Source organism: Sminthopsis crassicaudata, chromosome 2, assembly GCF_048593235.1.
Source record: "Sminthopsis crassicaudata isolate SCR6 chromosome 2, ASM4859323v1, whole genome shotgun sequence".
Taxonomy (NCBI): Eukaryota; Metazoa; Chordata; class Mammalia; order Dasyuromorphia; family Dasyuridae; genus Sminthopsis; species Sminthopsis crassicaudata.
In genome coordinates, this window is record NC_133618.1 from 502,030,249 (window position 1) to 502,046,284 (window position 16,036).

General features: G+C 35.2%; 1 protein-coding gene across 5 annotated transcripts in view; it reads left to right on the forward strand.

The window, feature by feature from the left end:
* NUP214 (nucleoporin 214) overlaps positions 1-16,036 on the forward strand; it is an 89,467-nt gene that overhangs the window by 14,794 nt on the left and 58,637 nt on the right. For all 5 annotated transcript variants that reach the window (XM_074293893.1, XM_074293897.1, XM_074293894.1 and 2 more), the window contains 7 exons: positions 889-1,050; positions 3,330-3,855; positions 4,504-4,679; positions 6,274-6,362; positions 6,947-7,036; positions 7,892-8,041; positions 8,386-8,544. In XM_074293893.1, coding sequence (XP_074149994.1) covers positions 889-1,050; positions 3,330-3,855; positions 4,504-4,679; positions 6,274-6,362; positions 6,947-7,036; positions 7,892-8,041; positions 8,386-8,544 — 1,352 coding nt within the window. The remainder of the gene's footprint in view (positions 1-888; positions 1,051-3,329; positions 3,856-4,503; positions 4,680-6,273; positions 6,363-6,946; positions 7,037-7,891; positions 8,042-8,385; positions 8,545-16,036) is intronic.

Genomic DNA, 16,036 nt, shown 5'->3' on the forward strand with positions numbered 1-16,036 from the left:
CCCTCAGACATTTATTTCTTAATCCCTGGAAGGGAAGGAATTTCAAGAGAAAATTCAAGAGCTTTCCTCTAAATTGAAAATATGTCCTTTCCTCTTCCTCCTGTTCAATGAGACAATTGTGTTTATACAAAAAATGCGATTTTTAACCATATGGATTTGAAAATTGTGGCTTTTCAAGCAGGGAGTCCAAATGTTAACAGTCTGGAGCCCTATATACCACCTACTGTGTTGATACTTGGCCAAATGGCTGTGATAAAGAGAAATACTTTCATCTGCCTCCTAGTGCTTTAAGCTTTGGGAGTGTATCAGTCAAGCACCATTAAATTCTACAGCATAATCTCCTTATACAAGCCTTAGTCATGCAGGACTGTTTGGTCTGATTAGCCATTTGCACTGACTGGTCCAAAAGAGAAGCTGGTTCATTTGATTACCCTTGAAAAATCTGAACTGACAAAATACATGTTTAGCATTCAACTGTGAATGAGTGTAAAGTCCTTTGCTTTGCTTTACATATAGACTGGTCTATCATTTTCCCATTAGCAGTTCTGCCTAAAGATTCCTGTCCTTAACATTTTAAATGCTTTGAGGATTTACTCATTGATTTTTGTAGCTTGAGTTGAACCTACCCTTTGCACTGAGATACATTTTAAAGCCCAACACTTTTGACAGAGTAAATCATCTTCATTTGGGCATGGCAGCGAACTGATTATCTAATAGCTGTGGTGGTTTTCTTTTAGATGATTATTTTATGACAGTTAAGATTCAAGTCCCAATACTTTAAGTATGATCTCATTGTGGGGAACCTGCTGGCCAGCTTTTTTTCTCCACCAGTGTCTCTGGGTTCCCAAATTGATATTGTCTTTCTTTTTAAATCTTTTTCTTTAATAGATGACGAAAAGACTCTACCTCCTGCTCCAGTTCTGATGTTACTTTCGACAGATGGGGTACTTTGTCCATTTTATATGATCAATCAAAATCCTGGTCTCAGGTCTTTGATTAAGACTCCAGAACAACTTACTATAGAAGGAGAGCGACAACCCAAGTCATCAGGTACACACCCACAAATTGCTTTTATAGACAATATAATAGCTTGGTTTTTTTTACTGTACAATTTAAATTTTATTGGATAAATTTTTATATGGTTATCACAATTCTCAGAAAGTTCTCTGTATACATTTCACAGGGAATATGCTAAAGCCAGTATCTGTAATGCTTCCTTTGACAGTTCATTTAACATAAAAGGTCCTTGTCATGTTTGCTGTCTAAATTAAAATCCTTGTACACTTGTTTGATGGTCATCATGAGTCTCTCTGTAGGGGTAAATTTTAGCATAAATTCTTAAATGATGGCTTTTTCTAACTCAATAATCATTCTATGGTCTGTTTCCAAGAGAGATTAGTTGTAATCATTTTGTTGAAGAGTTTTCTTCTCAGAAAGGAAGAAGCCCAGAAAGTACACATTGTAGTTATTCAACTAGGTTTTAACACATTTACAAAATACCTACTGAGTGCAAGGCATTATGCTTGTCTGTCATTTCATAACTCCCATTTTCATATGGGACAGGGAATTCTATACTTTCTTCTCTTATGATTTCTTCCTTATCTATACAAACTGGAAACTTGCTCTAAAGCTTCATCCCTAATCAGAATGCTCTGTAATACAGAGCCATCTTGAGCTCTTGTCAAGGAAACTTAGTTATTGCAGCTCCTGGAAGATCCCATTCTAAGTTAGGCTCGGGTATGGTGCCACAAGGACAGCATCTTAAGTGCTACATATATTTGTATTCTAGAGCTGGATACAAATGCTCTCAGATTTGCTGCCTTTGTGTTCAGAGATACTAGTGAAAATTGCAGCAGTCAATCATTTGACTAACAAAACATACAAGATCTGTAAAAGGAAGAACTGAAGTTAATGTGGTTTGGGCAAGGAAGATATTTTTTAGGTATCTTTGGTACTGTGGTAAGAGCATTTAGGCCTAGAGCAGAAGAGACCTGTGTTTACATTCCATCTCTTGACCTACTGGTCGTATCCAGGGTGTCTAATCTCTTTGGTATTATTTTCTCATCTGTAAAGTGAGAATAGTACCTGTAGTACTTATCTCACAAGGTGTTTGTGAGGATCAAATGAGATAAAGTACAGAGATACACTTTACAAATATTAAAGAGCTTTATAAATGTCACTAGGAAGCAGTATGATGTAATGGTGACTTGGACTTGGAGTCAGGAAAACTTGTACAGATCCTTCACTGCACATTAGCTACGTGACCCTGAGCAAGTCATGTACCTCTCTCAAATAAATTTCCTCATCTGAAAAATGGGGCTGATAATAAGAGCACTTCCCTCCCAGGGCTACTGTGAGGATCATACAAGGTATTCTATGAAGAGCAAAGCATTTGGCAAAACTTGAGGCCCTCTAGAAGTATGCACTAGTGTGGAATGCTTGGTAGCAGTGAGCTGTCCCAACTAGGTGTAAAATAACAAAAATTTGATGTAAATATCAGTTTTTATTCTTAAGCTTTCCCAATGACTAAGATTGTCCTTCCACATATCTTGAAGTCATTCAGTAAAGGACTCTCTCCTTTCCTGCTTGTAAGCAGGAAACAGAAGGGAATAGATGTTAGGAGCACACTCTGCATCTAAGTGTTACAAATGTATCCTTTAATTAAATATTTGGTACTTAAAGATTTCACCAGCCTTTCCTACTTACTGTTGTCTTAGTATGTATCAGTCCAGAACAAGTACCAGAAAAAGGACAATAGCCCATTTAAATAATGATATTTGTGTACATGCTTATATATATGTATGTATGTACACACACACAATATGGTTTTCAAATTAATGATGAGCCCTGGAACAAGTTCCCCTCTTCAGCTACTTCCTCTTTTATCACCTCTTTTGACTAAATCTCAGTTTTCTCATCCTTAGAATGGGATTGATAAGATTTAAATTCCTGAATATACCAGATGATTGTGAGGAAAGCGTATTGTACTAACTCATCGGTGGAACTTCAGATGTTTCTTCTTCTGGGTGCTCCTCATCAAATCCTCATAAAAACTAACTTCTTCCAAATCACAGGAGGAAAATTGGAAAATTTTCATCTTTACCCAGAAATGGGGATGTAATCTATTTAAGAAGACTCTTCCCCTTGAAGTTAGCTAATAACACTTTTATTATTAAATCTTTGCTTTTCCTAACATAATCTCTTTGCTTTTTCTTCTACCCATTTATGGCTAGGTATACTTTTCACTTCCTTTTTGTTTTATAGTGTTTGATTTCCACTATGAGTGTTAATTATCTTCTTTCTCATTTTTTAAAAAAATCCCTTCCCAGGAAGTACTCCCACAACTCCAACATCCACTCAAGCCCCTGTGAAGCTTGAAACATCACCAGCTCTGGCTCCAGCTCCAGCTCCAGCTCCAGCTCCAGCTCCAGCTCCAGCTCCTGGTTCTGCCTCACCTTTATCCCTTGCCACGTCAACTGCTGCTTTCATTTTGCCTACAGTCACTCTCCCTACTGCTACCTTCCCATTTGGCTCTTCATCCTTGAAATCATCCAGTTTGATGTCAGGGGATCCCCCTCCTTATCCCTTTTCCTCAGATAGCTCCAAACCAACCCTAACCTCTGCTGTAACTAGTGCACCAGCCTTCTCTTTTACACCTCCTTCTAAGACTCCCCTGTCCTCAGCCCCGTCCCTAGCTCCCATGACTACCTCTGCATCTTCCTTCTATTTTGGATCACCTGCTTTTAAACCTGCGGTGGAAAATACTCCAGTGGCTAGCGTGTCTACTTCACACATAGGGGCAAAGACATCTTTCCCACCTACATCTTCTGCAGCCAAAGTAAACCTAAATGAAAAGTAAGTAATAATTTTTTGAGAGAATTGAATTTTTCTTTGTGATACATAGAAATATTTAGAAGGTTTAGTTTGGTTAGTCCAGAGGACTTGTGTACAGATTTATATGGCACTCATTTCCCATTAGACTATAAATTCCTTTAGAAGGAAGGGCCATGACTTCTATTTTCTTTTTGCCCTCTACTCACCGATACTCTAGGATCCTGCACACTTAGTAAGTGCTTAATAAATAAGGAAGTGGTTAAGTGAGTGTTCTTTTAGCAAAAAGTACAAATTGGAATCCCCTTGGTTGGAAGGCTTTCCTTTATCCCAAAACTTGGTGAATAGATGCTGAAACCCGTACCCTACTAGTACCCAGTACTACTAGTAGCCACTCAACTGTGGCAAATTTAGTAGTTCATATATCTGTTAGATACTTATTTGATAAGAGGTTTGAATAGTTTATTCTCAAAACATCCAGTAAAGTACCATTCATATTTCCTTACCTTACAATCTCTATCCTTTGAAAATAATATTTAAGGCATTTGCATTACATGAAATTAGGGGCATTTTTGTTGATAGTAAATTAATTTTTGAGGATGTTACTTTTTATTGGCAGTGGAGAGAAATATTTGCAATGGGTTCTTTTAAAATAGTCTTCTTTTCTTGTAGGTTTCCTGCTGGGGAGTCATCTACACCCATCAGCAGTTCCCAAAGCAACTCTTCAATGCTATCCTTTTCCTCAGCTTCCAAATCAGCTTCTGCTGGCCCTGTCAGTCACTCCACACCTCTCTCGTCTTCATCTAGCTCAGTCTCAGCAAAGTCCTCAGTATCTCCATCTGTTTCAGGTATGCTTTCAAGCAGATGGCTTTAAAGAGCTTGAAGCTCATTGGGGAAAGGGATGAAGACTAAACTGATAATTTCATTGGTTAATTTCCAGTAATTTCTTTCTCTTGGTATAGGTCAACATTTCTACCTCTTAGACAGTTAGTTAAACCACTAAGAGGTTAAGGAATTTGCCCAAATATGTGTCTGATATAGAACTTGAACCCAAATCTTACTAGTTAATGCTGGCTCTCTACTATACCATGCTACCTCAAATATTCTCAAAGAACTCTTTTTCCCCCCCCCCCCCCCCAGAATTCTTAGAGGTACCAGTTAAGTAAAAGGAAAAAGTTCTTTCCCTCATAGCCAGAATAAGTTACTGTGGATTTTGTTTTCTCTTATTTAGGAGAAACTGTAGATTATGTGGTGTTATAGACTTAATGTTGTGATTGGCAGGTTTCCTTGTCTCCTTGTCATTCACAGAGCTGAGAGTATTTGGTGATTCAAATAATGAGTCTGGTAGCCATTATCTGCATCTAGTGTCTGTCTCATTCCTTTTATAGATTCTAAAGTGATTTCATTAAAGAGCAGAGATGAAGATGGTCCTTTAGTGACTATTATACTTGTCACCTGAACCCAAAGCAGTCACAAATGAATGACCTTTGTGGATGTCAAAACCATGAACAATCTGTCACTTGAGGTAGCGGGCAGCTGAGGAGGAAGGGCAATGCAGGCAGTGTCTAGTATATTTCCTTAGCCCATTCCTGTCGAGTTATTTTCATGAATTAAAATAATGGTTTAAATTTATATGGCATTTTACATCTTGTAAAATAGCACTGTGAGATAGATATACAAAGAGGAGTATGCTTATTTTATCAATCAGTGAATATTTGTTAAACCCTTGGTCTGACAGACAGAATTATGAGCACTGAGAAGATTTGTACAAAGAATGAAACAATTCCTATTCACCTGGACCTTAATATTCTTGATGAGGTGAGGAAATTCATTCTTTGAGAGGCTTGGTTTCTTCCTGTGCTACCATGTGTCTTTAAGCACTAGAAAGAGTTTCATTTTCAATAAGCCTTCAGTGTCTCCTAGATATATCAGATTGTTTGAATTTTTGAAATATTCTTTCTCAAGGTAGTCTGCTCCAAATTCTTAACTACAAGAGGGGAAGGCCTAGTACTGCTTATCATAGTTAACTTAGTCTTCTGATGATTGGATTCTTTTTACTTTCTCGTCTATAGAAATATTTCTATATTAACCATATTTTCCGCATTACATGTCTTCTTTCCTCCCCCCAATTTGAGGGAACTACTCTGTTTCTGAATGTGGGAATGTGGTAATAGAAATGACATTACATGTATCAATATATTGTCCTTGTCAAAAATGCTGGTGACACATTTTCGATTCTCATTCTTGAGGTTTTCACTTGACCCATTTTGAAATCACCCATGCCAGCACGTGTGACTAGCAGGACTTTATCTGAATGTTTCCACTTGTGGTAAGCATGGCATCTTTCTACATGTTGCCATGCCTGTTCTTTCTCATATTGGGGATTGAGGAAATGATTAAATGTGGTATATCTTAATTGAGTTTATCTCATTGTCATTGCAGGACGTTCTTCCCAGAGCAGTCCAGTATCCTCAATGGTGCAGAAATCGGCCAGAATCACTGCTCCAGTGGCAAAGTCAAGTACTACTCAGGTACTGAATGCCTAAATTCAAGCAAAACTATATACTTTCTTGATAAACTCATTTATGTACATATTTTTGAAAATGTGATTGACTTTTTAATCATTTTTAAGAATCCCTCTGACATATTTATATCCTGGTAAGTTATTAAAAATATCAAAAAGTTTGAGTGCATGCAAACTTTATCTCAAACTAAAGATTATAGGTTTATATTCTCTGTTGACTCATGCCTTTTTATATTATGGATGTCTGCTTTTTTTTTTCTAAATTCAAAATAGCATTTAATTTTTCTTGGCCAAGAAATAAATCTAATGACTTTTTTTCTGGTCCTTCACAATCAGTTTCTTTCTCAAGTCATATAAGTTAAACCTCAGAAAAAACAGACATTTGAAGAGTTGAGTCTCTCCTCAATCAACCACAAGCTTATGGCTTTGATAAAATATTTTTAACTGAGTTTGCATTCCAGAACCCTCTGTTAACTTTTTTGTGTAACTTAAGATTAGAGTCTGAAGTCAAGACTTATCACCTTGGTTAAATCTTTGAAAAGGTTGTTTCAATGGTTGCAACTTAGAGGTTTTCAAAACTTACAATTTCAGGCCAAATCACCACAATCTGCCGTTGGGGCAGAAAAGCAGCAGCATCAGTGGAAAGATTCAGATCCTGTGATGGCTGGAATCAGTGAGGAGGTAATATCATATCCTGCAAATCGATATTTCTTCCCCCCCTCTCCCCCCCCAATATACTGACCTAATGCAACCACATCTGTGAAACACTTGGTTCCAGTAAAGGCTTTTAGTCACTATTGTTATCCTAGTGGCTGGCCTTAGCCCATTTCCCTGGAAACTGGTCCATAGCACTATAGTAGATTAGTAAGCTATTTACTTATTTAAAACTTAAATTCAAAATAGAAAAAGAAAAAGATTTCCATGTGCACAGAACATGAAAAAACAATAAATTTCCATTTCAAAAAGCCTATGTAATAAATATTACATCTTGTCTTCAGAGATGTCCATCTTTGCTTCCTTGTAGGTTTTCTTTTGTTCTTTTATGTTCACTTTTTACTTTATTCTTTTTTTTTCCTTTCCTCCCCCCACTTCCCTGAGAAGGCTGTAGTTAAATGTGGATATATGCGTGTGTGTATGTGTGTGTGTATGTGTATGCGCTTACATATTTGTACTCACATATTTACACATACATATGGATATTTGTAATCATACACATATACATATGTACATTCATATATACTGTGTAAGACTGCATTATACTTGTTTGTCTCTGTTTCTCTAGAAGTGGATACCATCATCCTTTATAAGTCCAAGCCTTTCCATACTTTTCTAAATTCACTAACTCTTCATTTCTTATACCACAGCAATATTCAGCCTTATATTATCTAGTTGTTTTAAATAATCTAAAACAATATTGATTAATATGGTTGACATGTAAAATACTTTCCCTATTTTTTCTTTTGATTAATCAGTTCTACACTAGTTAAATCTTGTCTCACTTTTGGATTGATTTTTCTCACTAACTTTATTGGGTAGATTGCACATTTCCAAAAGGAGATGGAAGAGCTAAAAGCCCGAACTTCCAAAGCTTGTTTCCAAGTTGGCACCCCTGAGGAGATGAAGATGCTACGGACAGAATCCGAGGACTTACACACCTTTCTCCTGGAGATTAAAGAGACAACGGAGGTATATATTTATTCATCTTTTCCCTAGGTTGAACTGGCTTGTTGAGTATTAATGTTTCACCTTCTCTGAAATGAGGTAGATGAATGTCATTGTTTCCTACATTACATATGCTATTGATTCTTTCCCTTTTGATTTGAGTCATCAGTTTAGTCTTTGAGTTTGAAAATTCATTACTTTTTAAATGATTTCCCCCAGTCCCTTTTTTTCCTTTATTTTTACCAAATAATCTAACCCAATTAATCTTTTTGTTGACATTATCCTGCTCATTTAAAAAAAAGGATGAAAACATTTTTCTTCATCATTATATTTCTTTTATTTTTTATTTTTTATTTTATTTTTTTTAGTCTCTTCATGGAGATATTAGCACCCTGAAGACCACCTTACTAGAGGGTTTTGCAGGGGTTGAAGAGGCAAGAGAACAGAATGAAAGAAATCATGACTCTGGATATCTTCATTTACTCTATAAAAGACCACTGGATCCTAAGAGTGAAGCTCAGCTTCAGGTAGGAAATACTTGGAGAAATGGGCTTTTTAGTTCTTATGTGATGCTTGTTATCACTACAGATGATGACTAGCACTCTTCTTGAAAAATAGTTATTATATGGATTTGATGAACAACGACTGATAGGCTCTTTTCTTTATAAAAAGAACAAAAAAAAATTACCCATAATCTTTATTTTATACTTTGGGTTTTTTAAAAAATATAATAAATTTGTCACAATAATTCTAACATTATTCTGCTTAAAGTGACATTCTTGAAACTATTTTCTAACATTATTCTGCTTAAAGTGACATTCTTGAAACTATTTATTTTCTCTTCCTCCTTAACTGGCCATTAGGATATATTCCATAAGTTAGATGAGGAGCATTGGTTATGACCTGTGATCCAAATATCTGCAGTAGAAAGAAGGAGGATCTATCTAGATAGATATCTAGATAGAATTCTTATGTCATAGAAAGAAAAATTAGCTTTCCTTTTCAGTTAATACTTTTTCTGTTAAAAACAAACACACAAATGAATCAGACTTAAAATTTTGTATGTATCTATCCTCTTGGTAGATTTTACATTTTATGGACGCAGAAATTCTTCCTAATGTCAAATTTGTCCCTTTCTCAGTGCCTAATGCAGGCTGTTCCTCAGTAGTCACAGGTTCAAGGGATTGTAGAGTCAGAGTTGGAAGAGTCCTGAGAGGCTATTGATTCTAATCTCCTCCTAGTATAGATGATGAAGCAGGCCCAGGGAGAATAGGTAATTTGCCTAGGCTCACACAGTTGTATTCGGAGGCAGAATTTGAACCCAGATTCCTGACTAAAAATCCAAGACCTATTTATCCACTATATCATGCTACCTCTAGTCACTTAACACAAGTTTTTTCAACTCTTTGATCAGACAATTAAATATTAAAATATGATATTGAAAAAGGTATAGTGGGGGCAGCTAGGTGGTGCAGCAAATAGAGCACTAGCCCTGAAGTCAGGAAGAACTGAATTCAGATCTGGTCTCAGACACTTAACTAGCTATATGACTCTGGGCAAGTCACTTAACCTCAATTGGCCTTAGCAAAAAAAGAAAGAAAGAAAGAAAAAGCTATAGTGTATTCTTTATTGTTTTCCATTACTTAATCTGAAGTTTATTTCTCAGGTGTGAGTATAGAACTCTTCTTTCAGTTCTCCCTAAATCTTTCTATTTCTAGGTCTGAGATCCTTAGTCAGTGGATTAGTATCTTTAGCTCTTCAATATGGTTGCCCTTCTGCTTGTGTCTACTTTCCTACAAGATTGTCCAGATTTGGGGCAGTGATAGGAACAGTCACAGCAGGGGCAACCCCCTCCCTTTATTCAGAACTTTTCCTCTCGTCATTCCTTCCTCTGAGGAAATGAAAAGTTACTTCTTGTTAGAAAAAGACAGCAGATGCTTCTATTATAGTGAAAAGTCTTTTTGAAGATTCAGGGCATCTTGAAAACAGAAAAATAGAAACCTTTCAGGTTTTTTCTTCTATGGGTTTTAACTCTCTTAAGCCAGAGAGCACTTGTCTCCTTGAAATTTTGCAGAGGAAAAGCCCTAGTGGGTTCCAACTGATTTTTTTGGTTTTATTTTCTGTTTCTTTCACTGTGAGGCCATGTAGCATTTCCTCTAATTATTGGTTTCCCAATCAAAAGGAAATAATTATTCTTTCTCAAAAGAAAAGGTCTCCATCCTTCCCCTGGGTAGTTTCTTGAAATTCATATAGTGTGCTTATATTTATTCCTTAATGCAGGAGCTCTTTTGTATCCTTATAATGCAACTTCTTCTTAAAAAGGCCATGTGACTTTTTTTCAGTTAAAAATTTAAGTGCATCATAAAAATTTTTCAAACGGATTGAAATAAAACACAAGATTTGAGTAGAAAGACAGTAGTTTGTACTCAATATGCGATTTTAGCGTAAGGCTCCAAATCTTACATTAGAACATTTATGACTGATTTTGTGAAGACCAAGTAGAGATGAAAAAAAGTTATAGGAAAATGAGCATAAATTTAACCCATAAGGCTGCTCTTTGTATTTTGTTAATCTACTGAGGTTATGTTTTCGTAAATAAAGATATGACTGATCAAAGCTAATAGAAATGACAGGCACTTTTCAGTTTTGCTAGTAGGTTCCAAAAATCTGCAAGATTGCTCGAGCTTTTTTTTTTTTCTTCAGTTAATGCTTGATCCTGTAATTTGATGGTTTATAATGACTCACCACATTACCATTAATTTCATGAGTGCATAAAACTAAATGACTTCTATATATAAGTACCAGAATCTGATGGAAAATTCCCAAATTGTTGAGAAACTGGAAAAAGGAGAGTTGAGAGCAAAAGCACCTGATAACAAAGCAGGTAGACACCTACTGAGAAAAGCAGTTTGATTAAATACATTTACACTGTTTTTTCAATATGTTACCCTATCTAGAGGTACTGAAACTTTAGAGAACATCATATAATCCAAAAAATTGAACTTCTATTAGAGAAATATCATGCAGCATAATATCAGCAAGTGAAGAATTTTAGGTAGTGATGTGAGTAGGGGGTTTTTTTGGTCTAAATTTTATTTTTTATTTTGATTTTTAAATCCCCCAAAAAAGAGCATTTGTATATTCATAGAAGGGGATAAAAATCTGATTATATATGAAATCTTGAGTCTTCCATGATTGATACAGCTTTTTTTTTTTTTTTTTAATGTATGTAATGGATTCCAGACATCACTTTCAAAACTATCCTAATTTTCTGAGCTTTCTTCTTTTCTGTGTGTTAAAATAATTTTTTCAGTAGCCCTCTTTTTAAAAATATCAGTATCAATAGGCCTTCTCTTCTCCAGATTCAAAACTGAGATAAAGGTGTGGAAAGTCTTTGTAACAAAGAGGTATATTTAGGAAAAAGTAATCTACACAATATCCAAATGCCAAAACATATGTCTCTGTATCTTGAGTCCATCACCTTTATCTGGAAGAGAGTAACATGTTTTCTTATGAGTCCTTTGGGGACACAGTTAGTCTTTGTTTTTATTTACAGTGTTGTCCTAGGATAAATTATTCTGCTGCTGCTCTGTTCACTCTGCATCTTACCCAAGATCCTCTACACTCATCTTTTGTCATTTCTTATGGTACAGTATCATTCCATTTTTTTATGTACAGTGATTTACTCAGACACTCCTTATTTTATGAGCACCATTCTAAATTTTAGTTCTTTTTTTTTTTTTTCTTTTTAATCCACACTACAGTATCAAGGAAGTATTTTGCTTCTGATTTTTCTCTCCCCAATATTATTCTCCCTCTTAATGCCCTAGCCCTACTTGTTTCCTATTTAAAAAGAAAATCATTCTGAACTTAAATCCCCCAAAAAGAACATTTCTGTACACACAATAGAACATGAAAACAACATTCTGAATTTCTAATTTTTGCTGCTTGCTTTAAAGTGTGTGTGTATGTAAATTCTATACATTACTTTCAAAATTGTCTGTCTTGTCTTTGCATTCTTCTGAATTTCCTTATGTTCTCTTTTGTTCAATTAAAAGAAATATTTCAATGGTTCTTTTTTTTTTTTTCCTTAGTGGTGAAGGTGAGAGGAAGATATTGCTTTTTTTAAATTTAAATTTTATTTTTATTTTCAGTTCCAAATTCTTTCCTTCCCTTCATACCTCCCTCATTCATTGAGAAAGCAAGAAACACAATACCCATGATCCACTTTAGCCATGTTGTCACCCCCAAAAAGCAAGAAAAATAAAGTAAAGAAAAATGTGCTTTCATCTACACTACAAGTTTGTCAGTTCTCCGTCGGACAGTAGATAGTATTTGTTCATAAAGTCTTATTTTATTACAATCATGTACCACAACTTGTTTACCCATTTCCAGTTGATATCATCTCCTCAATTTCCAATTCTTTGCCAACCCAGGAAAAACTGGGGTATTTTAATTTTATATTTTTCTTTTGATCTCTTTGGGGTACAGACTTAGTAGTGGTGTTGCTGGGTCAAAGGTTATACCCAAAGGGCATAGTTCCAGATTGTTCTTCAGAGTAGTTGGACCACTTCACAATTCTACCTACAGAGTATTAGTGTCTATATTTTTCCACATCCCCTGTAGCATTTGTAATTTTCCTTTTTTGCATTGTTAGCCAGTCTGATAAGTATAAGGCAACATCTGGGAGTTTTTAAAATTTGTATTTTCTGATTGTCTGGTGATTTAGAGCATTTTTAATTTATTAAAGTTTAGAATTTTTTCTTCTGAAAATTGTGAGGGGGCATTACTCTTACATTATAATGTCTCCTTTCCCCTCATTTTTTTTTTTAAACTAAAAGGAAAGAAAAGAATCTTTGTACCAAATAAACCTACACAAAATAAATTCACATAATGGCTATGTAAAAATGTATGTCTCTTTCTGCATTTTGTGTTCATCACTTCTCTCTCATTGTCAGATGAGTAATATTGCCTCATCATTGGTCCTCTGGAAACACGATTGGACATTGCGTTGATTAGCATTTTTAAGTCTTTCTAATTTTTTTTGATGTTGTTATCTTTGTAGAAATTGTTCTTCTATTTTACTGTTTTTCATTATCACTTCCAAGGATGCTCTGCAGTTGTCTCTTTTGTTATTTCTTATGGCAAAATTATATCACATTAAATTAACATACTATTATTTATTGAGCCATTTCCCAATTGTATAGGAGGTGGCTTAAAACAACTTCTTACATTCTCATTCTTTTCTTTTTTTTATCTTTTACTCCTCTCTTCAGATCAAAAAATTGGTTTTGCTCACAGCTATTCCCTCTTCCACTATCATACTCCTTAATCTTAATACCCCTTTTCTATCCATTTTTCCCCTATATTTAGTTTGATGTATTTCTACACTAAAATTGTGTGTGTGTGTGTGTGTGTGTGTGTGTGTGTGTGTGTGTGTGTGTATGTATGTGTATGTTCAATTCAGTTGTCTGGTTCAGATATAAGCATGAGGTTCATCTGATGCTTTTCCCCATCTTTTTCTCACAAACCTCAGTTATGAAAAATAGCAGATTCTATTCCCCTTTCTACTGCTTTTCTACCATTGTATATTCCTTATACTTTCCTTCCTCTTTTTTCACTTAAAACACTCAAATGGATCTAATTTTCCCCCAAGTCCTCTGTTTTTTAATTTAATTTTACTTTCTCAGTACCCTTTGAAGGTTCTAAAAGGATAGTTTTATGTTCTTCCTATTAGAATGTTAGAACCTACATCATATAAAACCTTTCATATGCTTAAAAAAATTCACCATTCTAATTCTTTTTAGACTTTTATCTAAGAAATCCTTGAAAGTGCTCTATACTTTTAAAGATCTATTCCCCTCCCTCCTCCTCTAATCCCCTCGCTTTATAGGGTAAGTTGCTCTTAGTTGTAAGCCTATACTTTTGTTATTGGAATAATGTATTCTAAGATCCCTCTTGTTTATAGTAGAAATAACTAGGTCTTGTATGAGCCTGTCTCTCTAGCTCTTTGGTACATGACCTGTTTTTTTCTGTATCCTTGCAGAATTTTTTCTTTCAAGTGAAAAGTATGGATTTTGGCTTTACATTCCTAGGACTTTTACTTTGGGGAATTTTATTGAGAAACTGATGAGTAGTTTTTCTCTTTTCATTTTGCCCTCTGGTTCTAATAGATTAGTTTTGACATATAATTTCTTGAAATAAAACATCTAAGATTTTTTTAAAAACATGGTTTTCAGGGAATTTAGTGATTTTAAAATTATCCCCCTTTGACCTGTTTTTCAGAGTAGCTATTTTTTTGTATCAGCTCCTACTTTAAATTTTTTTTTCAGTCTTTTGATTTTATTTTAACATTTGTTTCTGACTCAAAAGAGTCATTGATTTCTGCTTAGTTTATTTTGATTTTCAAGGAATCATTTCTTGAGTAGAGTACAATGTCCTAAGCCACTTTATTCACTTTCCACTCTTTCCTCCAGTTTTTGTCTTTTCTATGTTTTTTTTTTTTTGTTGTTGTTTTGTTTTTTAGTCTTTTGCTTCATTTTTTCTATTTATGTAGTCTTTGTGGAAAATCCTTTTTTTGGGGGAGGGCGTCTCTGTAGCTGTTACATTTATTTTCTCCTTTTATACTACATCTTTGGGCATTTCTAGATATACTAATTTATATAAAGATATTACATATGTGTATATATACATATATCTATGTAGATGGATGGATGGGTGGGTGGATAGATGTGTGGGTGGGTGGATTTAGGGCTGGTATTGGATTTACTTATCTCTCATGATTTGGGGCTTTGGACTAGAGCCAGGCTCAGTTTTTGGTGGGATGACTAATTCTGATTTATCTCACACTGGGTCCATAGAGTTCCTATGCTGACTTTCTCCTTTTAGGGTTAAGGAGGCTCCCTTGAATCTTCTGGATTCTCTGTGGCCTATAATTCAAAGTGTTAAGTCCCAGATGTCCTATCTATGCGCTGCTGTACTGTTCTGCTCCCTGCTTTGCCACATTGGTTGCTGCTGTTACCTAAGTGCCCTGCTCTGCATTTACCTGGAGCTTTCTCCTGGAGCCTTCCATTCCTGCTGCTTCCAAATACAGTGCTCTCCAGGCTGCTTATCTCTGTTAGCTGAGGGATGTTATGGGTTTGTTGGTCAATGTTGGTCCAGCTCTCAACTATTTCCCATGGATTACTGGCCATGTGGTGGTGGTGTAATCAATGGTGTTTGTTATAGTTCTATAGTAGAAGAAATCACTCACTGGCATTTCTTATTAGATTTCTTGATTGTTTGATCTGGTATGATTTTCAAGGTTTTCCTGAAGTAGGTGAAGGGAAACTGGCCAGCCAGCTTCCATTCAGCCAGATATATGGGTCAGAAGATCATACATGAATGTTTTTGACAAAGGTCTTTCCATCACCTCTTAAATCATACCTTTTTATTTATTCCATATGAACAGCCTTTGGTGGAATAGGTCTTTAATACGTACTGCCTACTGCCTTCCATTCTTCTAGTCCTTTAGGTCTTTTTATTCTTGGTATCTATCATACCAACAACTTCATGTTTGTTAGCTTGCTTCTACTTAACTCTCTTGGTGTTCTTTCCTTTTGCTTATATATATATATATATATATATATACATATACATATTTCTGTCCATGTTAGAAGAAACTTATAGGACCTGTTCATACTGAGTATAACCTCATTCATATATCAGATATTTATTAAGCACCTAGTCTGCAAAATTCATAGATGTTTACAACAGAGAGAAAGAACACAGTATCTCTGCCCTCAAAGAGTTTTTGTTTTAGTAGCTAATAACAGTAAGTCACTGAATAGCTATAATTCAGTATTTTCAACATGAAGGTTGAAACCTTAGATTTTTGTATAATTACTTTTTAAAGAAATAAAATTCTCAAGTCATGGCAGGGTTCCCAAAGTTGTTAAAAAGAAAATTATTTTCATGTGGATGAGGGATCGGACTTCTTGTCCTTTGTAAGAAGTAGGAACATGGTAGAGAAAGCAGATT